The sequence below is a fragment of the Cyprinodon tularosa genome, unplaced genomic scaffold (genome assembly GCF_016077235.1).
Source record: "Cyprinodon tularosa strain WSP-4 unplaced genomic scaffold, ASM1607723v1 ctg566, whole genome shotgun sequence".
NCBI lineage: Eukaryota > Metazoa > Chordata > Actinopteri > Cyprinodontiformes > Cyprinodontidae > Cyprinodon > Cyprinodon tularosa.
In genome coordinates, this window is record NW_024039303.1 from 346,382 (window position 1) to 366,656 (window position 20,275).

General features: G+C 37.5%; 1 protein-coding gene across 2 annotated transcripts in view; it reads left to right on the forward strand.

Annotated features, from left to right (window-relative positions):
* Positions 1 to 20,275, forward strand: part of agap3 (ArfGAP with GTPase domain, ankyrin repeat and PH domain 3) — a 193,486-nt gene that overhangs the window by 120,403 nt on the left and 52,808 nt on the right. For both annotated transcript variants that reach the window (XM_038305821.1, XM_038305820.1), the window contains exons 10-12: positions 2,604 to 2,708; positions 5,319 to 5,490; positions 16,785 to 16,934. In XM_038305821.1, the coding sequence (XP_038161749.1) occupies positions 2,604 to 2,708; positions 5,319 to 5,490; positions 16,785 to 16,934 (427 nt within the window). The remainder of the gene's footprint in view (positions 1 to 2,603; positions 2,709 to 5,318; positions 5,491 to 16,784; positions 16,935 to 20,275) is intronic.

The following is a 20,275-nucleotide window of genomic DNA, read 5'->3' on the forward strand; positions in this document are numbered from 1 at the left end:
GAGAAAATCTTTATATTTCTCCTTTTGCTTGAATTACTGCATCGGTCCAGGATGGCGTTGATGCAGCCAGCCTGTAGCTTAGCTGAGGTATGAACGAAGCCCAGATTACTTTAACAACAGCCTTTATTTATTGACGTCAGATCTGGGTCATTTAAGATGCTTCTGACAGTTTCTCTGGTTCAGGGAAAAAGAAAAACCTTCATTAGATGTTCCAATACAATCCTGTCAAGGCTGTGCTTACCTCTGTTACTTGTTGATATTTCTTCTTTCACTCAACTTTCCTCTGATCAACTTAGGGGCAGTCGGCTCTGCCTCCTTATGGAGGATGTAGATGACTCTCTTTTGGTTCCGTGAGTCTTTTTATTTAAATAAATGTGTTCTCAAAATGGTGATAATCTGATATTTCTTATTTGATTTTTTGGGGGGGGGATTTCAAATTTTGAGTTTTCATTAGCTGGGAGATAAAGTAAATATTTAAAGAACTAAACAATTAAAACATCACTCTAGAAATATTTTTTCTGCTTTTAAAGTGAATTACCAAAACCAATTCACTCTTCATTTGTAAATTATTGAGATGTAACCAGCTTTCCTTATAAAAAAAAAAAAAGAGGGAAGTTGATTTTCATGCAATCCTCTCACCTCTTTATCGATTCAACTCTGACAAATAATATAGAGCTTCAGTCTGATTGGATGTATAGATTTGTGTATGCCCCAGTAAGGCAAAAGGATGAGCAACATATTTGCTTGTAAAACATGTATTCAGAAGTTGCCAGAGGCCATTTCACTGGATCATTTACCCTGTATGATTAGAGAGCCATTTAAAAAGTGTTTGCTTCTCTTTTATTGATTGCATGGAAAAGAGCTTTAGCAGTCAGCAACTTATTGATCAGAGGACACAATTATTCCTCCTGAAAAAAAACAACAAAACAAAGTATCAGTAATTGTAGAACAGTAAACCAGAGCCACTGGATATGCATTATGATTTTTATTAATTTGTTGTTTTTTTAAGTTTAAATTAAATAATTTTTAATATGGACTTGTAACAAATATGTACAATTTTAACTGGACTTCCATGTTAACTTATTGCATATTAACAGAGCAGAATATCAAATTTTGAGATATTTTATTTGTAATTTGGTTGAATTAAACTAATTTATCATAATAGGGAGACAAGTTTCTCTGCTTTGTTTTCTTTGAATTTTTACTCTGCTTTTTGCTCATGTTTTACAACAAGGTTTTTTATAGGTAGGTACTTATTTAACAGTCATTTTTGAAGAAAAATCAAATCATTGTGAATATCAGCTCATTCTAGAGGGATAAGGCTTTTGTGATTAGGTTATGCTGTAGGCCAAAAATTCCCAAAAGTTGTGGTTATTGTGATCAGAGATATCCATTTCCACATAAGAAACATGACAAAAAGGAACAAAAACAATACTCTCAATATAAATTTTTATCCTCTTAAAAAACAAAAAAACCTCATACACCTCCTCCAAAACATAAATGACTTATGGTTTACTTCTTCTCTATCTAAAAATGGTTTAGTTTGCAACTATTTTACAAAGTCTTCAGCGTCTTTACCTCAGAAGAGTTTTCTAAAATATGAATATTATGCAGTGTTTCAACAGTAGTTCTTATGAGTTTCTTGCAGCAGAAACAATAAAACTTTCAAGGTAAGAGAAGCATTGATTAGACCCCCCCCCCCCCCCCCCCCCCATATGAGTCAGGTTTCGGATTAGGATGATTGTCGGCAAACAGCCTGGTGCCCAGGTCGCTGAGGGTCACCCTTTCCTGATATGTTAATCAGGATTAAAGGCTGCAGCATGGAACTGACTAGCAAAAACATTACACCCTCCCTCCCCCTTTTTAGCTCTCACACACACTCACATGGGGAAGGGCTGGAAAAGCACAAACACTGTCCCACTTAATCCCCTAATTAAGCGTGCCCCTCCCTACTATTTAACCCCGTAAAGCCTCCTGGCCCTTGCATTCAGCAGCGTTTGGTCACCTCCTGCAGAGGAACTGCATTGTTTACCAGTGGATTTACTCTGCAGATAAGGAAACCATCCAAGGCTCTAAAAGGCCTCCAAAAGATAAAGTAGAATAGGAGCAGGAGTGAGTGTGCTTTGAAGAGGGGAGATCACACTCTTTAATCCGAGGATTTTGGGGTCTTCTGGAGTTCAACATGTAATGTGTATGAAAGGAGGGAGGAGGTCTGGCAAATTGGATTGACTCTCTTCTTCACTGGTTTTTGTGTCAGTAAAACTTTGCCAGCTGAAAATGTTAAAACATTTTTTTTTAAAGTATATTTGAACTTATCACCCATCAGACTTTACCAGAACAGGAACAAACAGGTGATTATTTGCTATTCTTTCTCATGTTTGCATAAACACCCACTTCCAATTATTCTATTAAACTACCATTTTACTTATTTTATTTTTGTTGCCTGTGCCAACAAAGATAATTCCTCACATAAGCACCACAGCAAATCTGTACCCACAATAATAAAGCAGTTTTATGGTATTTAACGTCCATAATGGCTCATATCATCAACCATGCTGCTTTTAGAGGAGCATATGCTCACCGTGGTGCGCTCTCTCTTACAGGGAATCCTTCTGAAGCGAAGTGGCAAATCCCTCAACAAGGAGTGGAAAAAGAAATATGTCACACTGTGCGATAATGGCGTCCTCACTTACCACCCCAGTTTACATGTGAGTTTCGCACCCCTCCTCTCTTTTCCTCTTGCTTTTATTTTTCAAGTGTGCATCATAGTTTTGTCGCTGTATTGTGTTTTGTACGTGTCTTTGGGACCTAATCGGCCTCTATGTCAGATTTATTGCCAAAAACACTGGAATGTTACAGCCATACACATCATTTACCAAGTGCCTTGAAACAGAACTCGTAGCCCTTGGATTTTTTCACAGCTTGTCATACAGACACAAACTTTGCTGTATTTTCTGTGGATTTGATGTGATTTTTTGTTTTTACAGCTATAAAAAAGTGTGACACATTTATGCAACTCTAATAAAAAAACGAACACAACAAACAGCTTTGCAGGTTAGAAATCTTTCAACCTAAACTTAGAATAAATGTATGAAATTGGGGATTTAACATTGTGGACAACTTTTAAACAAGGTGAGGTTTAGATAAACAGTTACAAACTATATACATCTCAGAGATAATACTTGAAAATTTCAATGTGTTTTTATTTAATCAGGAACAAATTATAGGAAAAAAGCGACAACAAAACATTACGATTCACTGCACCAGGTTCCAGCTTCCTGGCTATTCAGTTCCTGTTTCATTTCCATGAAAATGGAAAAAGTACAGCAGAACAGCAAACTCACTACAGAATGATAACTGCAAATTACCCTGGATTACCATCCTGACAAGGAAGCATGGAGGTGGCAGTATTATGCTGTAAGGATTGTATTTGTTTCCTGCTTAACCCAATAAAATCAGTCAGAGGTAAATGGTGGAGGCTGCTGAATGCAGGGAACTCTTGGAGAAAAAGCTGTTTAACGCTGCAGAAGGCTGAAGACGTGGTCAGTGGTTGACCTTTCAGCAGGACAGTGACCCCAAATATACAGCCATCGCTACGAAGAAATGACTCACATCACAGCTGTTTCACATTAAGAACAATTCACTTAAAGCCAATAGCTAAATCTGATTGATAATTTTAGCAATACTTAGAAAACCTTCTCTTAAGCTACCTCACAAAGAGGTAAACGCTGGTAAATCAAATATGTGCAACACCTGTCAGATTTTTGTGACTTTTTTAATTTCACAGCTTTACTCTACTTTGTGTTGACTGATGGAACATGTGTTGAGAAGGTTAAACAATCTGTGGGCAACGTACCACGTAAAATATGCCTGTTTGATAACCGTTTTTCCTACAGCCTGGCATCGTTAAAAAAAACAGGGTTTGTTTTGTGGTCATCGTAGCTTCTCCTGTGCTGCCCGTCCATGTTACCAGCTAATGGAGACATGCCTCGCCTGGACTCCACGCTGGCTTTTATTTATAATGGTTCTCACTGCATGGCAGCGGAGCCTGACCAGCCTCCCACATCCATCTTTGTCAGAATCCCGCTGGGCCGCTAATACCTCTTAAACACTCGGCTGGCTGGCTGGCAGCAGACAGCTTAGGAGCCCTGCGCTGCGTTTAGAGATGCCCCCTCTAAATCCCTCCCACCAACCTGTAATACCTCCAGTCCCGCGATTGAAGCTTTGAGATCATTTGCCCCCATCAGATGAAAGATACAGGCAGCATTTTGCGTCTAATGAGACAGCTCAAACTTCAAAAACCAGACCAGCGGTTAGATTTGAACCGTGTGTGTGTGGCCTTGTTCCTCTGACAGTGTGTTAGTGGTTTAATTTACAGGCAGTTAAAGCGTAGCAGTGCCGGGCCATGCTGAGGTATGTAATTGACTGAACAGGCTATCTCTTGATCATTACCGCTATTACGGGTCATCGGGGCAATCTATGAATCTATGAATCTGTTGACTTACAGGGTAAGGTGAAATAAAGAAGACAGTTACATTAACAGGGTAACAGCTCCAACTCATTCTGAGCAGCGGAGCAGAGAAGGAGTACGGAAAGGGAAAAAAAGGAGAGAGGCAGCCAGAGAGTGGAAGAGGGGAACCTTTAATTTCGCAGTCAGCCAAGCCATCTACACAATCACCTTCTGTTAATTCTATCTGCTACATCAATTAAATTGTTTGTAGAAACTAATTGAATGTGGCTTAATCACACATCTTAATAGCTTTGCACGCTTCGATCTGGCTGTTAATTCCAGCAATAAAATGAAATGAGAGCGCTCACTGGGTAATTAGCGAGGAGGCTTGGGAAAGAAATGAGTGCTTTATGACACGGTAATAAAGCAGAGGAGCCGTTGGGGGGACGGCAAAGGCCGAGCTCGCCTCTATCTGGGCTTTTTTTCTGCTGAGCCTGATGATTTTCACCTTGGCTTCCCACATTTGGGAAGTAGTCACTTTAAACCAAATCAGATGGGCAAATTGGAAAAAAAAAACTATGAGACAGTCTGCATTCATTAAGCCTAACATCTTGCTATTTAGAGGAACAGCGTGGGCACAGGTGATGTATAATGGCTTTACAATAATTCTTCCAGCATCACAAAGCCTTCACAGAGGGTCTGAGGTGGGCTGTGAATAATGGGGTTGGAAACTGAATAGCCTTTTAATTTGTTTTTCTTCCAAAATACTTGGAAATTTTTCAAGGCGGTCCACTGTGTGTAATCAGGTATCTTATTGAAAAATATGTTTGCTTATTCCTGTCCTTTTTTATTTTTATTATTTCTATAGGACTACATGCAGAATGTGCATGGAAAGGAGATTGATTTGCTGAGGACAACAGTAAAGGTTCCAGGGAAGCGACCTCCCAGAGCGGTGGCCACCGTGGCGCCGAGTGCCAGTCCCAAAACCAACGGCCTAACAAAGGACCGCAGCGGCCTGCAACTTGGCATAGGAAACACAGGTTAGAAACTCTGCTGCATTACAGATTGTATACAATTATGTTTATATAACAGTCAATATCAGACGCACTATTATATATCTTCCTACAGGAACAGAATTGTCAGTCAAAAATAGACAATGACTCAAACTATTGAGAATTTAAATACGGACCTTAGGATTTTACATAATTCTCTGATCTTAGTAAAAATATTTTTGGGTGTAGAATTAATTAAAAATACAGATAATGGTTTCATTGTAAAGCATGCACGCACATAAAAGCACATCCATCTTTCTTTACTGTTCTAGGAGGCATAATGTTCTAGTAGTTCTTGCACCTGCAGATTTTTAATTATTTGTTCTAAACATGCACGGCTTGTCCAAAGGTTGCTGCCAAGAAACATTCTGAGTATAAAACAACCAAAGGAAAAAGACATCTGATTATGTGTTGAAAAATATGGCACCACACACATATATAGGCTCTCAGTTCTAGTCTGAGGGTTCTGGAAGGTTTGTATAAACCTTTTTTTATATATAATATTTATCAGTTATTAGAAATTATTTTAAATAGATTGTGTATAAAAGTTATAAAATGGAATTGACTTGATCAAGGCAGTGAGGGATGTTTTTGGATGTTTCTGTTCTTCCATTTTTGGTCTCTACTTGTAGAAAAGTTAAAGCACTCCACCCTTCATAGGGCATTTAGTGATATACTTTGAAAATCAAAATTTCAAACCAAGACTGGACAGGAAAAAACCTTAGTAGTTTTGTAACATTCAAAAAATATTTGTATTTTAATGGTAAAAATGAAGGTCAATGTAATAACACTCAACTGCTACTTACCTTGATATAAAAAAAAGGCTTTTATAAGATATTCCTGAAAAACGCTCAATGAGTGAAAGAAACACATTTTTTTGTTACAGCATAACAGAGCATTAATGCTGATACAGGTACTTACATTTTAACTTTTTAACTTTACTTTTTAACTTTTCAATTAGCTTTTTACTTTTTTACTTAACTTGTCAACTTTTTTTTCAACTTAATTTTCAGTAGGTAATACATAATTAAAGGGCTCATCTAATTGGTCAAATACCAAAATAACATGTAGACCCACGTAGGACTATCGTTGCTGCATATAAATCTTGAGCTTCTAGACCTCACTGAGGGATGGGGGGACTCCGTTTGTAAGGGTTATACAAGTGATTCAAAACGGTAACTTGCCCTATAAAGGGTTAAAAGAAAAACTGAAAACAAAAAAAACATCCAGCTGTTTTTTAAAAAATGTGCCATTTCAAAAATCTTTTTATTTTAATGTCAAAATGGGCAGGCACTGCCTCTACACTAGCAACCCCAGCCCCTCACTTAACAACCCAAGTAAAGAACAGACGTAGAAATCACACATATATAGCATATCACTTTTATATCCAATCTAATATTAAAGTTAGAACTATTATGGGAATATATTACATGAACAATTTAGCATTTGCTCTGATAAATTCTGAAGAAGTTCTTAGAATTTATTTATGCTATGGCTGAAAAGAATATAATAGAAGAGGAATTTATTTCAGACAAATTTTTTTGACAAACAACAATAAATGAATCAACAAAATACTCACAAAAGACTAGTTAACATTAACCAAACCAAACACACATTTCCAAACTAACTAAATTTAACTTAACATAAAAAAAGAAAATGTCCGAAAAAGACAACTAGCAGTTAACGTGAAGCCATACACTACAAAAGGCCTCGTAGAAGCCGCAAAAATTTAGAAATTTAGACTGATTTTTCTTTGCAATTGTGAATAAGAGGCTTTCAATGTAGCTGTGGAACTCTGAAAGCCAGCCCTGGTAGAAAGGCCCTCACATAAGCCCCATTTACACTACCCTTTTCAAACCGTGCCGAAATCGGTCTGAGCACGCTAACCGAGATACCTGTTGAGTGTAAATGGCATGCACACCGCACTTTGCCCGACACAAGCAAACCGTGCTAAACTGGTACTAGTTCATCAGTAACGCTCGGCGTGGTTCAGTTCTGGCTCAGTTCGTCCATAGCAAAGAGCGCATGAGCAGACCTCGCCATCTCTTCACAGTCAGCCTCCCTAATCATGAAATTTGAGACATTCATAAAAATACTAGCTTCCCTTCTTTGCCTCACGATTTCCAGTAGGGGTGGAACGGTTCACAAAATCCACGGTTCGGTTCGGTTCACGGTTTCGTGGTCACGGTTTTCGGTTCGGTATATGTTGATTGTTAGCCTGACATGTTGGTCGTGTTGCTGTTAGCATAAACAAAACGTGTTGCACAATGCTTGAACACTGTTGCATTTTTATCCACAACTTTCTTTCCGCCGTAATCGTAGGTCACTCTAAATGCAAAGTGGTCCCATACAGCAGACCTATAAAGTGCTGCTGGCGTGTCTTCCAACTCCTGTTCTTTCCAACTCGCTATACCCACACAATTCTCCACAACAACTGATTTTTTTCTGCTACGTTGCTTAGCTTCTTCGTCTTCTTGTTTACTACTGGTGGTTGGCTTTGGTCGCAGTACCGCCACCTTCTGCTCTGGAGTGTACACGCTTTGCCTATGAGAAAAAGGAGCAGCGCATGAACAGAACGCAACACATGCGAATCGAACGTAGACAGTCGAACCGAACGGTTCAGACGGTTTTCATAAACCGTTCCATCCCTAATTTCCAGTGATTATTCTGCTCAGCAGTGTGATGAGCCTTAAAGTCCATCGTTTTTTAAGCCCTGATTCAACTATCATTTGTTGTATCCACTTACCAAAAGCCGATTCTGTCAAGTAAATTTACCAAAGGCTGCCTTCTTTGCCTGACTCTCCGCAAACAACAAAATATCCCAGTGATAACAAAACACACCTTCCTGAATGTTACAGCGCTGATATGTTGATTTGCTTGTTTACCTCTAGAGAGCAGTAGTACCGTATATTGTCACTAGGAGGGGAGGAATCGTGCTAGCGTGATGTGTAAATGGTCTTAAGGAACCGAGCTCTGCAGGGTTAACTGATCCAAGCTAGGCATGCATCGGTCTTCGGAGGGCAGTGTAAATGGGGCTATAGTGTGAGCTGTTTGGAGTCTGTGTGCATTGTACCTATTCCTATCTTTCTAGTGACACATGCCTTTTTACACAATTCATAGCATTATTGAACAAGTTTGCTTAAAAGCTTTACAAAAACATAACAATAGTCTAGAGGGGCCCCTTACACTGTTTATCAAAAAGATGATTGCATAAAACTATTTATTATTGTTGTCCTCAATGTTGTCCTCAAGGATATGTGCTATTTTTTTTAGGCTGCTGCTTAGTTAAAGAAGAGTTGTGGGTTTTTCCAGTTCCCTCCCAGTTAAAACACAAAACTGCAAAATCCAACGTACTCTACGCATTTCGGAGGGGAAATTGAATTGAATTAAATTGGATGAGTAAATGCGACCCATAGAATGCATTTTTTTCCCCATCCTTCATTGATCCGTTTTACTGTTGTTTTCTATGTTTACTGTACCTGCTAACAGTTATCAGTGACTAAAATAGGTTGCTTGGTTCCCTCTATATTTGTACTCTATTAAAAAGCAATATGCAGAATGTGATATGATTTTCTGTATTAAAGACCACAAGTCTAATTGTGTTTGTCTAAATGATAAGAGTTCCTTTAGTAATATTCTTTGTGTTTCTGTGGTTTATACATGTTTTAGATAATATTAAAACTGTTAAGTATTTCTACTAGAACCTGTCCTGAGCTTATTATTAAGAAAAAAAAATGTAAAAAAAAGTCTTAATTTGGATCTTACACCAAATAATCACATTCCTTCTGCTGATAGGTCTCTCAAATGCGACATGGTGGAACTACAGGTCATGCTCGTGTTTTGTGATTCCTAAAAAATTGAAACATGGTTTATTAAAGTCAACCTAAGATCTCTTTTACCCATCTCCTGTAGGAAATCCTGTATATGATAACTAATGGTAATCCAATTATCATTTTATTATTGAACTTCTTTACTTGTGATAAATCATAAATATGGCTCCCAACAGGTTAATTATCCACATTGTGTCAGTTTAATGATGCAAATTAGCTATAATATTACTAAGCTCAATGATGACTTAATGACCACATATGACATATGTATTAGTTGTCTTTATTACTGAACAGGGACTATAAGCATATTTAGGCCTTCTACTCATGTTTAAAACTCATCTTTTTTAGTTATGAGAGACTTATCTGGTAAAACCTCATCCTGGATTGTCTTCAGGGATTCCATCGGGCATAGAGAAGGGAAAAGCAGAGGTTGGATGTAGGGCTTGAATTTAGAGTAATTAATACTAATTAGCAAAGTGATCCCTGGAGGGAGCTGGGCTCCCTCATCAGCTGTGAGATACGAAGTGTTTCCATCCGTCAGGCTGAAGCTAACCTGCTCAGGTTTGGTTCAAAGCCAAAGACAGGTTATTGGGCAAGATCTTACCAGAAAGGTAGCGGTTATACACGCCCAAAATGGTGTCTCAGCCTGGTGGGTTAATCAGTCAAAAGCAGAAAGATTTAGGAGTTTACAGAGCTCAGGACTTTAGATTAAGGTCATTTAATCCAAAAACTAACTAACTAACTTTGAGCTCTAGATTAAAGAGAGTCGAGCAAAGCAGACCAGACAAGGGGAAACTGTGAGATATTTTCTATTTTTTCAACCATGTTAATTTCTTTGAAAAGACTATCCATTCCTGCTGCAGGAAACAATGTGACGGAGATTTGCCTTAATCTCCACTTAAGAAGAGAAAGGTTACAAATCACATCAGGTCTGTCTCTGGGTGGAGGACCCTCTTCTGATTATGCGATCGGGATTTTGATTTCATTAGACATGCAATTGATGAAGGGAACAAAAGAGTAATTTTTCATTCACGGCGTCTAAATCACAAGCCTTGTCTTTGCCTTTGGTAATTCATTCATCCCTTAGATCTAAAGACCTTTATAATCACTGGGAGAAGAGGGATAGTGACAGAGAGCAGGAGGGGTGGACTGAATGGCAGAGATAGAAAGATGAAGAGGAAAGGTTGAGAAGACACCGACTAAATTTGAGAACACAAGCGCCTGCGAAGTTGCTGGAGCGGCCAGGTTTAATTCCTCTGCTGGGTGCTGAGCGGAACCATCTTAAATATGATCCTTGCTGTTAACATGCGTGCTGCAGTGTCACTGGCGACACATACACTGTATCAAAGTATTAATGGGCCTAGTCAGCTTTAATCAATCCTGTGGGAGAGAGGGAGAGATGCTCACCTCCTGTGTTGTAACATCTCCTGACTCGGTTTCACAGTCTAGCTTCGCTCCATAAAGTCCTAAAAACATCTTAAACATAAAGTCAACAATTTTTTATAAAAGATACTTTTTGGCATAAAACATATCATTTCATTGTTAAATGAAATAAAGTAGCATTTTATTAATACTTTCTGTCATCCGTTTAATCCTTTATGTTGAAGATTTTTATACATTTGAAACAAGCCACTGATGTGTTGAGCTACATTTTACACACACACTAACACATTTTCACAAAGATAGGTTGTACAATAGTAAGTGCAAATCATTTTGTAATTGAATTGAACTTTTTTGATCTCGCATTGGAGAAATCCACCTCTGCATTTAACCCATCCCCTTGGGGAGCAGTGGGCTGCCATTGCGTGGTGCCTCTAGAACCCAAGACAATGCCCTAACCACTAGGCCACCACTCCCCTAAAATGATAATTATAGACACCACAGGGTTTAGGTCTTAAGGCTGCTACAAACTCCATAAAAAGCAAGATTTTTTTTCTTATATTAGATGTGGCAAGAACAATAAAAAAGTTTGCTCCCTTTGAATATTGAACAAGACACTCAGTTGCCAAAGTCCGCCCCTCTGTAATAAACATCACTAAAGACTGATTGAGGGCTTGAATTGTAAGGTTGCACATAGAGAGCTGAGCAGAGGGCAGGCAGAGAGCTGAACGTAGAAAAGCAGACAGAAATAACACCTCTCGGTACTCTGCGGCACTATTTGGGAAGACTGTGAATACTAGGGGCATACCGTGCTATAGGGGTGGGACTGCCCCACTAAGATTGTTTAGAGTACACGCTGCAAGTGACAAAACTAGCATGTTTAGCCACTTAAACTACCAGATTTGAAATGTGCAAATACAGTCTCAAAGTTCGGCAGATGCATGGGTATTTTCTGCATGGGTAATTCTCTGCTAGAGTTGATTTCTTCCCGCTATTATGTCAATCATTATCGCCATGCAGGGTCCCAAGACCTCTCGCCTGGTCAGCCAGGCCAACAATGACCCTAACAACTCCACCTTTCAGAGGCATAGGCCAGTATCGGGTATTGTACACTAACAAAAATAACTAAGGGGTGGGCCTGATCTTCTGGTTCAATTTGCATGTTTTCTAAGCTATAACAGGGCTTTGTTGGGCTACTTTATAAAGCTTATAACTCAACACTATTCCACACATTTTGAATTGAAAAAGCCTTCTGGATGAGAAAGGAAACGTCTTCAAACTTGGAAGACAAAGTCCAAGGTTTGTTTTTTTATTTTATTTTTTTTACTTTTTATTTTTATTTTCTGCTTTTCATACATAAACACAGCCATCTAAATCCTGTCCAATCGCAGTACAGTAGACGCACATCCCACAAGCAAAAAGTTCTGCTTTGGGGTTCTATTAAAAACAATAGACAAGGCCCTCCAAACGGGGCTGAGAAAACAAAATGACCGAGTCCCATTAGCTGCAGGAGCGAGAACAAATGTCTTAGGTCTTGTGGGTTATGTTGCAGCCTTAACTTCCTTACTGTTAAGTCTAAATCTCACAATACTGGCTTAAACTCACTTCACCAGGCAAATTCTGACTGTGATTGGCTAGCTAATCACATCATAGACTTTAATTTATTAAAAAGAATAATATGGGTCAATATTTTGGTATTTTATTCAAAGAACGGCTCATTAGAACTGCTTATCAGTTGTTTGGAACCATTACCACTGCTGATTGAAACGCCACAAGATATGATTTATAATAATAAAGCATTCCCCTGTACTAGCAACAAATAAAAGTGTTAAAGTCTGTATTATTATTTTGTTTGGCCTTGTTTTTAGTGTTGAAAGCACAACTGTGAATACAAATGTTTTAAGTGGCTTGTGGTGGGACTAGCTGCTGCAGCAGAATGGGAAGTGGGGGCAGGGGGGGGGTTGTGATGATGGCAGTGGATTACACCGCCACAGATGATGTGTTGCCCGGCCGACATTAGCATGAATGCTTCATTATCTCACTACTTGTACATAATGGCAACAACTCCACGGAGGGGTCAGGCCTCGTCACGGCTCATCAGTCCACTGACGGCCCGGCCTAAAGAGAAATGAGAAGCAAGGCAGAGTTGCTCCCCGCTAATCCATCGCTTCCACTTAACACCCCAGCCCTGGATAGCCTGCAGTAGACACTATATGACTTCTGTTATCTCTTTATATGCATGACAATACAGTCCACAGTTGGATTCTTTCTTTTAAAGAGTTCATTAGTCGAATATGACTCAAATGTTGTAACATTTGTAAGAACAAGTTTAACAGAAATATTGCTAGCCTACACCCTTAAAAGTGTTCTCGGATTTTAAGTAAATATGTTTACTTTTTTAATAATTGGATTCACAGTCATCTTATTACTGCGCAATAATTTGTATTGTAAAATAATTACTAATAGGCAAACTTAGTTTTTGGAAAGCCTCAAATTAATAACTTTGCCTGACTCAGTGCTCTGACAGTAAAACAAAATTACATTACAATATTCACATTGTGCTTATTTCTGCTAAAAACACAAGGATTAGTGATATCAGTCAGTATTTAAAAGCAACACACTTTACTCTGTTTCATGAAGAGAGAACGACTATATTGTCTAAAACGTGATATTCAAATCAAGTTAAATTAGATTACCGTTTAAAAAAATGCTTAAACTGTATACTAAATGTGGAACATGGAGCTTTTTCATTTTGCTTTTATCTCAGATAAATAAAGTATGAAAGTTGTTAAAAAGACTATATTTTATCCACATTAGGAAGGGAATCCATAATACTATTATTATAGCCAGCTGTTACAGGTCCAAACTGTTAATAACAGTAAATGAAATGGGCTTAGTTAAGTTCATTCATAAAATGTGAACGGTGGACACAAATGTTTTTTATTTACCATATAGGGAAAACTACTGCAACAACTGACACGGTGACCATGCAAGAGTGAAGTCCTATCGCTTAACCCTCAGTTTGATCATGGTCATTGTTGTTGGTGTGAAGTACACTTCACTCAGACCTGGATGGAGTCGTGTGTGCATGTCGTTCTTTTTTAATGCCCCAAGCTGATTATTTCTATGCTGTAATTACATTATCCTCCCCTTTATGCAGGAGTGGTCTCTGGGGACTAATGGATACAGCCATGTATAATTCATTAATCATTAGCATCCAATTTGACAATTAGACATGATTGTTGAATTTTAAGTAAGTAAGTTGCTGTGTATGGTTTCTGTCTCCTTTTTTGTTGTAATTAAAAATAATCTAACTTTACTTTCTTTATTTTTTAAATTAGAAACCTGAAAAGTTTTCATTGAGGTTAAATTGTAAATTTAAAACCAAAAAATTTTTATATTTGTATTGCAGAGCTGCAAAGGGAATCCTGTTGCTGAGGTGTTAAAGCCATCTTTAATAACATATTCTCTGCAAATATAACGAGAGCAGGAAAAAGAAGGCTTGTTTTGCTTGTTATTCATTCATACTTTTGTAAAACAAAGTTTTCGATTTTCTTTTTATTCTTCCTCTCCAAGTCCCCCCCCCTCCTCTAACCCCCCCTTCCCTTCCTCTGCTCTGATTTCAGCATGCTAATTTAGTCAGTGCTCCTCAGCATGATTCCCTCACTCTGTCTCCCGTTCTTGCTGCGATTCTGCTCCCTCCCCTCTGGGACCTGAAGATTAATATTCCTGGGCCCAACAAGATAATTACTGATACTAATTAGACATGATTATGTGAATTTGATACACTTATTACTCTAGATAATGAGTAGGACATATTACCCTAACAAGCACCCGTGCCGCTTAGTTTACTTTACACACGAGCCATAGAGTATATTTTCTCTTATCACCTCAATCAAAAACTGATATTGTCTTCTAATTAGTGCATGAAACAAGCTTGATGTGTGACACATGTTAAATAAGGTAAGCATTATAGATCGAAGTCTGGGCATTTGTTGTTTCTCAAAAAAAACAACATTGAAATGTTAAATTAACTTTCATATTTAGAGGATTGATTTGTTTTTCTAGTGCAGCTTTTATACATTCATGAATGTCAGATTTGGATATTTATTAAACAGAAAAAAATATTCCATTTGGAATGGCAATGGTAGAATGCTACGGTCGATCTGAATGCACTTACTGAATTGATGCACGATGAATTTGTCAGTGTAGCTGGGATGTGTGGCAGCAACTGTTCACATAGGAGGGAAATGACCCCACACTGCGAATCCATGCCCATGAATTAGTAAAGAGAGCCAGGCGTCCGCGGCTTGCCTGATTGGAAGTTAGGGAGAGAACGCCTGCTGACGCAGTGGAGATCGATGTGGCAGTCAGAGGGATGAAGCAAGATAATTAGCGTTCAGAGTGTATCTTGTTAATTAAGGGCTAATTAGAGGCAGAGGCGGAGGGAAAAGGGTTCTGTGTGTTTGTGTCTGCATGAGGAGAGGGGGTGGTTGGTTGATAGAAATATGTGTAGAAATAAGCTGGTGGTGTTGCCAGGGTGAAGCTCAAACTACAAAAACTGTTAATAAATGCAGTATATCAGTTCATTACAGACTGTTAGAATGTTTCCTTTCCTTTAACTCGATTATTTGAAGCTGAACCAACAGAAACACGCTGTGTATGTTTTTATACTTAGCGGTTCTTCTTTGTAACATGTCATGTAAAGCATCAGACAATGGGTTATTCAATAATTGTTGTAAAAGGTACTTTATTAGATTGAAATATGAGCACTGTAACATTTTTAGCTAATAAAATCTGCAGGAATGTACCTTTGGCTTTATTTCCCACTGTGCGTTTGAAAAATTAAAATAAAGATTAAACTTCCCCTCCAATTGATAATTAATTTAACATGACAATTTACAGACAATTGTGACTGTAGGGGACCCTTCATATGACTTCTGAGTTTTTGTCACATTTATCTTTTCATTACAAGAGAAATATCGGTGACCAAAAACTTATAAATAAACACTTGCAAAAAAACATACTCGTACTATTTGTGGATATCCTGAAAAATAATGCTTCATGCATTTTTTTCTTTTGCATCCTCTTAAGCATACTCAGTTACTTGTTCACAATTTTTTCATGTTAGCAGGATAAAACATAAAAATAAATGATTTTAAAATAACTAAGTATTCTTAAGTAGATGCAAAAAGGTGCATATCTGACACAAGATGAAGTTTGGAGCTTGTCACATTATCACAAATTTGCATTATTTGTTATGGTGATATCTTTTATTATTACTTCTAAGATAAGTAGGAAATTAGTAGGAAACATTTAAACATGGGGTCTTGTTTTGTCCACAAAAAAGGCATTTTTAGGTATTTTAGTTTATTTTTTATGTAAAACATACTTTTTGTTTACTTTTTTCCAATAGGACTGAAACAATTAATTTGATTAATTGTATTTAATCAATTATTAAAATAATCTTCAGCTAATTTAGTAATCGATCAACTGTTAATTGGATGATGTAAACCATGCCTTTAGCTGACAAAGCAAACCAATTAGGCAGTGATTCTATCAAAATTGTAAAAAATACATAAACATTTTGAATTTCGGATAAAAAAAAAAAAAAAATTCTGTCAATATGGTCTATCCAGAACTCCTAAAGTGGAAAATTTTTGTTTCACCGGGTTTAACTTTGTAAAAAATCTTCTTTAAGGAAGTTTTGGCTATTATTATCGTTTCATCGAGAAAATAATCAGCAGATTATTCGATTTGCAAAATAATCATTAGTTGCAGCCCTAAACATAAAAAACAAAAATGACTGAAAAATTGTTATTTCTTCTTTACACACATACATGTCTTATAATATAAATTTGCAAGTCTGAAAAATAAACAAAATTATGGTTTCAGTTACAAAGTTATAAAGAAGGAATGAAAGTACAAAAAAAAATTAGAATGCAATAAAACCTTTTTCTTTGCACTTTGCTAGTTTTGCTCTGCTGGTTTCCTGTGAGAAAGATCCAGTTGCTAAAATCTCTTCAAATTTCCCAAAGAATTTATTTCTCACCCTTTTCTCTTCTTCTACAGGTGCGACTCACTCCAACAGCAGCATTTCCCTACAGGCGGGTGGGTCGGCGTTCGGTGGCAGTAAAGATGGTATGCACCAGCGCTCCTTTTCTGTGTCCAGTGCTGACCAGTGGAATGAAGCCATCAACACCAGTACAAGCAGCGGAGCCCGTAAGCTAACCCACCTTCCAGTAAAAATCCGATACATACACTGTGATCGTGCAAATTCACAAATAATTTTTTCTACGCCGAAATCTTTAAGGAGCAACTTCAAGTCATCTCTTGAGTCTCTAATGACCGCAGATAACATTCTCACATTAGATACGTGCCATCTAGTCTGCCTAAACTACAGCATGGCTGAAGGTAATTTAATTGAAATAACTTTATTGTCCCTGAGAGGCATTTCATTTGCAGCAGAGTCCACAAAGTCTATACTCAACAATAAACATTCACAGGAACACCCAAAAGAGAGAAGAAATAAAAACACATTATACACAAGACTATATCAAGACTTTAAGCAGCACAATTCATGTAGAATAAATTACACACCTAACAGTGAAATAGTTTCAGTATCATTAAGCCTAATTTATCACGTTAACATGTATCATTTAATTCATGCTCTAAAGCGTTTAACAGTAAGGATGTTGTCTATATAAAATGTAGTATAAAGGTATGGAGTTGTGTTAAAAACAGGAAGAAACCTTTTAAATGAATTGGAAGTGTATTTGGGTTGAAAATAAGATGGAGGAAGTAAGTTCAGTTTATCCTTATTCTAAACCACCTAAATTAAGTAAGATGCTAATCTGTTTGGTCGTAATCATGTTTCTGCAGCTCGTGAGTTGCAATGCACAAACACTGTAAGATAAAACATTTTCTACATATGAGGTTACATTCTCAAAAACTCTCTTTTGTCATTTTCGTTGTCTTGCGCTTTATCTGCGACTCGGTCAAGGATAAGGTGGGTCAATCAAAAAAGCTGATGTAAAAGACATTATAAATACATAAAATTGTTTAATGAACATCGCAAAAACTATTTAACACACCTTGCAACAGGTTAAAGGTTGCAGCTCTATAAGAGCTGAGGTCTGTTGTTATTTTTTTTTATGAAAAAACACTTTGGATTTTTGCAGATGTAACAGTTGTACTTTCCTAAGAAAACTGAAACGAAATAAAAAAGGCAAACAATATTTTAAGGACTCAAATCAGTAGGCCATTTTAGTCTGCCTGTGTCACATAACTTTGGAAAAAAAACACACAGGCATTCTTTCCTCGCTCATCCAAAACCCACTGTTAGTAGTTATGCAACGTTTTCATTATACTCAATTTTAAACCCCTCTGGTGAGTAAAAAAAAAAAAAAAAGAAGCTAATAGTGAAAAATGTAGAAAACATTTTTGTGTTTTTGAAGACTTTCACAATCCAAAAATTGGGGAATGGGGTGGCGGTGCCTTTGAAACTGGATGCCTTCCTGCAATTAGTTCATATATAGCCTCAACCACTGACTCTGCTAAATGCCTTTAAGTTGGAATTGACAGCATGGCAAGATCAGTTTATGTAGTTTTAATTTAGGTAAAGCATTATTGAATACTTGAAATGATTATATAGAGTTCCTTCTTATTTTATTTAGATTGTTTATAATCACCTTCTGTCTTCCCGGTGTTGATATTCTTCTCTCCTTTAGGCTGGATAAAAGCATCACATTCAAATTAGATGGACCTATCATCTAGTCATTTCTAGTGACTTTAAAGTTGGCTACCAGTGCCAAAAGATTATGGTGGCATTCATAACAAGGAGCTGGTGCTTCAGTTCAAAAACTCTCATAACATAAAAAAATATGTCAGTAGGAAAACAGTTCACATCTTCTTTTGTTAAAAGGGAAAATCTAAAACATTTTTTAGGTATCTGGTGACACAAGTGAACAGAATAAACCAGGGGAATTTCATATTTGTTTATGCTATATGATACAGGCAGAGATTCTATTTGTTGGATGTTTTTCTTTAAAAAGCTCTTCGTCCCATGACCTCACAGATTAAGTTAAAAATGTGATTATACAAGATATTCACAAATGTTAGCAAAGTTCCCACACCTTCAACAGTCAAGTATTAAAACTTTCCAGACTACAAAAGTCTGCACACGTTTATGTCACATCATTGTAGAGGAAGCTTAACACTGCAATAGTGTAATATAAAGCTGTAAAAACAGTGACTCTTCGAGCACTGTGCTTAATGTTTGTTCTCACAGCATACCCAAATGAATATTTTGAGCTGCAGAGCTATTATTCATTAATAAGTAGCCAATTAAAACAATATCATTTGAGTTTTTCATTCATTAAAAAATGCTCGTATAACTAGATAAGTTGATACGATGTTTGGGATTTTGGATGATATTGTCCAAAACTATAATGTAGCTAGAGACTATGGCAACCTACCTTTCTACGAATCCACATGTACCCACCAGACATTTTCCATGCATGTCATTTTTAGATCTGAGCTCTGAATTATTTTAGTATCTCCCCTGTTTCTGTTCTTCTTCCTCTCAAATGTGCTACTCTTCCTTTAAATCCTTTACCTGCTTTGGGGTCCACTGGAGCACACAGTGACGCTGCACGCGGACGACCGCTACAGCGTCTAGATAAACCGCGCCGAGACCAGCAGTGGTGATGGTGTCAAAATATGCGTGCCGGTTCTGGATTGACTTCACATTGACATGATCCGCTTTAGAAACCAGACCCATCCGTGGTCAGAAGCATTTCCGAGGTTCTCTGCACTGCAGAGAACTTTGGACAAAAAAATAACCATTCTGTGATCATGTTTCTTTATTATAATTAATAAACATAATACTCTACCCTATACCTTTTCTGCACTGCCCATGATAGTATTGAGTATAAAAAGTTTGACCATTCTACTACATCTGCTGCTTAATGGAAATTGGCTAAAGTAAATTGTTACTTTATGAAAGTTGAGATTTAGAACTTGAATCTGGGTTGAATAGTTCTTAGGGTTTAGCTCTCATTCATGGCTAAAACCTTAGATTTAGCAGATTAAGAGCAACTCAGTCCAATTCACAGATTTAATCCTACATTTTACAAACAGAGATGAACTAGAGAGGTGCAATATAATCGAACTGCTGTTTTTCAACCATTTTTTCCCCCTATGTAGATGAAACAAGGCTAATTTTCATGATTGTGTGATCAAGGCTTTGATCGCTGTGACCTTTTTGGCTGCTGCTCTTTGATGGAAGCAGCTTGTTTGGAGGAGGGGAACAGTGAAGGTTAACTTTCTTTTATCGATGCATCCCCGCTTACTGCCGCCTTGTCAACGTACTTGCCTGTAGTAAGATAATATATTCACCATATCTGACACCCTCCCCAAACCGAACCCATCCCGTCTTTACCTTCCATCTTAGTTTCTGTTTCCACCACCCCCTCCTCTGTTTTCGTCTCCTTTCTTCCGAAGAGGAAAATGAATGCTTTTCGGGAGTACCATTCATCACCAGTTATTTCCCTCTCTTTGTG